Source organism: Alosa pseudoharengus, unplaced genomic scaffold (assembly GCF_046254945.1).
Source record: "Alosa pseudoharengus isolate Yale_2024_CS ecotype anadromous, Long Island Sound unplaced genomic scaffold, YU_APseudo_1.1 YU_APseudo_1.1_scf_14, whole genome shotgun sequence".
Taxonomy (NCBI): Eukaryota; Metazoa; Chordata; class Actinopteri; order Clupeiformes; family Clupeidae; genus Alosa; species Alosa pseudoharengus.
Genome location: NW_027468609.1, coordinates 3354688 through 3359687, shown reverse-complemented (window position 1 = coordinate 3359687; position 5000 = coordinate 3354688). Strand labels below are relative to the sequence as shown.

Genomic DNA, 5000 nt, shown 5'->3' with positions numbered 1-5000 from the left:
GGTGAGTGAATGAGAATCGAAAGAATCAAAGAATCATAGTGAGAGAGTGAGTGTGTGAATGAGTGAGTGTGTGAATGAGTGAGTGTGTGAATGAGTGAGTGTGTGAATGAGTGAGTGAATGGCTGATTTGAGCAGTGAGTGTGTGATTGAGTGAGGTTGTGGGTGGGATTACTGAGTGATTGATTGAGTAAGTGACTGAGGGAGAATGTTAATGAATGAGTGAGTGTGTGAATAACTGAGAACTGAGGTAGTGGGAGGATATAAAGATGATAGACATATATAGACATATTTATAAGGTTTATGTGTAAACATATTTATAGTGTTTATGTGTAAACATATTTGTAATGTATATTTACTTCCGTAGGGATTGGCCGATCGCCCGTAGACATATTGATAATGTTTATGTGTAAACATATTTATAGTGTTTATGTGTAGACATATTGATAATGTTTATGTGTAAACATATTTGTAATGTATATTTACTTCCGTAGGGGTTGGCAGATCGGCCGTAGAGCTGGCTGTAGGCCTCCTCCGTGATGCCGTCGTACGGCTCCTCCTCGAACTCCTCGTCCTCGTTCTGGTAGGACGTGGGGCTGTCGGTGGTGGGCAAGCTGGACGCGCCTGGACTGGTGCGCTCGCCAGGCACCAGCGGGTACCCCTGCACCCCGGGGAAGATGGGGGTGCCCCCTCCGGCCGCGTAGAAGAGCGAGCTGCCCCGCAGGGCGCCGCCCCCTCCTGACCCCCGACTGCCGCCGCCCGACCCCCCCCCGCCCGCCTCCCCAGACCCGCCGCTGCGTCTGCCCTGCCCGCCGAGTGTCTGGAGGTTGAGGGGGGCGCCCTCTCCCCCCCCCTCCAGCTTGATGCGTCGCGCGGGCGGGGGCAGCACCGGCGACCAGCCCGGGAAGGCCAGCAGAGAGGCAGCGGCCGCCGCAGAGGCCACGGCGGCGTTGTTGTTGCTCGGACTCTGCGGCTCGGAGCCGGGCTCCTCGATGGCGGCCGTCTGCGAGTCGCAGTGCGGCGAGTTGGCCTTGAACATCAGGTCCATGCCGCGCTCCACGATGTGCTGGATCTGCAGGTAGCCGGCCGTGTACATGACCACCAGCTGCTCGCTGGCCGCCATGGTCAGCTTGCCCGTGTAGCAGAAGGACAGGATCTGCTGGAAGCACGAGGGCGTGACGGACGAGGGCAGCTCGAACTGCGTCTTGGAGCTGCCGCTGAACAGGTCGCGGAAGTAGAGGCTACTGGCGGCCAGCACGGCGCGGTGGGCCTTGAAGGCCTGGCCCTTGACCATGATGGACACGTCGCAGTACTGCCCCAGCAGCCGCTGCTCGTTGAGCGAGCCCAGCACCGTGCTGCCGAAGTTGGGGATCTCCACGTGGAGCAGCTGAGACATGGTGGCAGCGCACGCACGGCGACCGTCGTCACGGGAGCACGGAGGACACACCGGGCACTCTAGCGCTCATCTGAGAGAGAGGGAGAGAGAGGGAGAGAGGGAGAGGGAGAGGGAGAGGGAGGGAGAGGGAGAGAGAGAGAGGGAGAGGGAGAGAGGGAGAGGGAGGGAGAGAGAGGGAGAGAGAGAGGGAGAGAAAGAGAGAGAGGAAGGGAAAGAGAGAGGGAGAGAAAGAGAGAGGAAGGGAAAGAGAGAGGGAGAGATGGGAAGAGAAGAGAGGCAGTTTTCAAACCTTACTCCACATACAGTAATGCATTAGAACAGTGGTTCTAACAGGGGTTACGAATTGGATTAAATACATTTTGGTAAAGGTTTTTAGTCAAAGGCTGCCATAGACATAATGCCTTTGATGTTGACATAGCCTACCTATGAGAGAAGACATTTTCCGGCTTCCAATGCCCATCCCAAAACATTTTGAAACAAAATACCACCGGTTAGAGAGAAGGGGGTCGCGAGACTTGGCCCATGTTTTTTGGGGGGTCGCCAGACAAAAAGTTTAAGAACCACTGCATTAGAACATCCAACTTAGGCCACTTATAGAAGAACACAGTATCTTCCTCTTTCACATGAATGCAATATTTAAAAAATAAAAAATAAAAAAATTCCTGACCGCAGAACTACGCACCTTCCACGTCATACTTTTAAGAGAGGGTGAGAGGGCAGGAAGATATAAAAACAGAGGAAGAGAGTGAGAGAAACAGAGATAGAGAGAGAGAAAGAGAGAGTGAGTGACACAGAGATAGAGAGAAGAAAGAGAGAGTGAGTGACACAGAAAAAGAGTTAGACAAAGAGATATAGAGTGAGAGAATGAGGGAGAGAAGACGAGAGTTAGTGAGACAGAGATAAAGAGAGAGAGAGAGATTGAAAGACAGAAGACAGGAAGACTGGGAAAAGAAATAGAGTTTGAGAATGATAGAGTGAGAGAATGATAGAGTGAGAGAGAGAGTGAGAGAATGAGATAGAGTGAGAGAATGATAGAGTGAGAGAATGAGAGAGAAGACAGGAAGACTGGGAAAATAGATAGAGAGTGAGAGAATGAGAGAGAGAGAGAGAGAGAGAGAGAGAGCGGTAGAACACAGGGAGAGTGGAAAAGACAGCCAGACAGACTAATTTGCATTTGTTTCCCTTTCTGTACCAGACGCCTCTAGACTAAGTGAGTGAGAGTACAGATCAAGCACGGCACACACACATACACGACACACACACACACACACATACATGACACACAACATACACACACACACACGACACACACACACACACACACACACACACAAACACGACACACACACACACACACACACAGAAACACGCGCACACACACACACACGGCACACACACACACACACACAGACACACACACACACACACACACACACACACACACACACGACATACACACACAAAACATACACATTTATCTTATTTCTCTACATCAATTTCAAAATGTACAATATGCAACAAACAAATACGTGTATACATGACTGAATATGTATATAAAATACCTTCATTTTAAAGCAATACATTTGAAAAGGTAATAAACATGATAAGTCATGACAGTATACTGTATCATGGTGAAACATATATCCATTATATTTGCGAGATGACTACAGGTCCCTAAAAAATGCATGAAGCTGTTAGTCGAGTGGAGTTTTGCACACACACACACACACACACACACACACACACACACACACACATAAAAACACATGACCCAAAGTCATACAGAGAAGAGCCGTTTAAACGGATAGAGACAGAAGAGCTGACACAACGGCTGCTACTGTACGAACACACACACACACACACCTCCACACACACACACACACACACACACACACACACACACACACACACAGCCGGGTTTTCCAGCCCTGCCAACCCATTGATGGTCTTAGCTCAACCCCTACTCACAAGTTTCTAGAATTGAGCAATGCTGCAGAAGGGTTTCCAGGAACACTAACTGAAAAAAGCAGCACCCGGCTCTCCACCCAACACACACACACACACAAACAAACACACACACCCTGCCCCCAAACAGACACACACACACACATGCACACACACACACACACATGCACACAAACAAACACACACACCCTGCCCCAAACAGACACACACACACACACAAACAAACAGACACACACACACACACACACATGCACACAAACAAACACACACACACACACTCACACACACACACACGTATGTATGCACAAACAAACAAACACACACAAACAAACACACACACACACACACACACACACAGACACTGCTCCTCTCCTAGTGTTCTGACCTGCTCAGCAACAGTCGTCAGGAGAGCTCGGGGAAGAGGAAGACTATGAGAGCTATCATCATGCGCCAGGAGTAGAAAAAAAAGAAAAAGCTACTCTTTCTCTCTCTCTCTCTCTTTCTCTCTCTCTCTCCCTCCACTTAGACGCTCTCTCTGTTTCTGTCGTCTTGGGGCTGAATTCAACAAGTGCTGCAGCTGGTAGGAGCGACATAGAGAGAGAAACAGAGAGAGAGAGAGAGAGAAAGAGCCTATCACGAACGAAAAGCAGGAGGAGGCTCTGTGTGCAATCAATGCAGCATCTATATGTTGCGGGTGGAGAGAGGGAGAGAGAGAGAGGGGGAAAGAGAGAGAGGGGGGGAGAGAAAAGGCTACAGTTAGAGACAGAGACAGACAGAGAGCGGTCGGGGGGGTGGGGGCGGGAACGAGACGAGACGAAGTCATCTAAGGACAGTAGAGAGAGAGGGAAGAGCAATAACGTTGAGACACACTCCGCTACCTACACGTCCAGACCGGCAGAAAGACACACACACACACACACTCAGAGACTGGCAGAAAGAGACACACTCACACTCTGAGACCAGCAGAAAGAGACACACACACACTCAGAGAGAGAGGGAGAGAGAGAGGGAGAGAGAGGTAGAGTTAGGGCAGGAATGAAAGAGAGAGGGAGAGAGGCTTATACTTTCCATCAAAAATGGCTTATACTTTATAAGTGAAAAAACAGACCATGGCAGAGAGAGAGAGAGAGAGAGAGAGAGAGAGGGAGAGAGAAAGAGGGCCTAGCGCCGCTCTATGGATGGCATGCTAAGTTTCCACGGTGATGACCTCTGCCTATTCGTTCACAGTGATGACCTCTGCCTATTCTTCCACAGGATGACCTCTGCCTACAGGATGACCTCTGCCTATATTCTTCCACAGGATGACCTTCACCTATTCTTCCACAGGATGACCTCTACCTATATTCTTCCACAGGATGACCTCCACCTATTCTTCCACAGGATGACCTCTTCAGGTAAAAGTTAGTGGAAAACACGCCACATTGCTCCGTGTCCTTTTGGCTGCACACACACAAACACATGCAGCAAGAGCACGTCTGAACGCCACATCGATCCGTGTCCACACACACACACACACACGCACACATACACGTGCCGCGTGAACGCGTCTGTTTATTATGAGACAGAGCGGCTTCTCAAAGCTGTCGTTTCAGACGACAGATAAACTTTTCAGACGAAGCTCTAAGCACTGCGATCTAACAGC

The 5000-nt window shown here is 49.8% G+C and overlaps 1 protein-coding gene across 1 annotated transcript in view; it reads right to left on the bottom strand.

Moving 5' to 3' along the window:
• The window catches only part of nacc2 (NACC family member 2), a 57455-nt gene that overhangs the window by 17652 nt on the left and 34803 nt on the right, over positions 1 to 5000 (bottom strand). The window contains exon 2 of the mRNA XM_076283464.1: positions 484 to 1463. Within this exon, the coding sequence (XP_076139579.1) occupies positions 484 to 1393 (910 nt within the window). The 5' untranslated portion in view covers positions 1394 to 1463. The remainder of the gene's footprint in view (positions 1 to 483; positions 1464 to 5000) is intronic.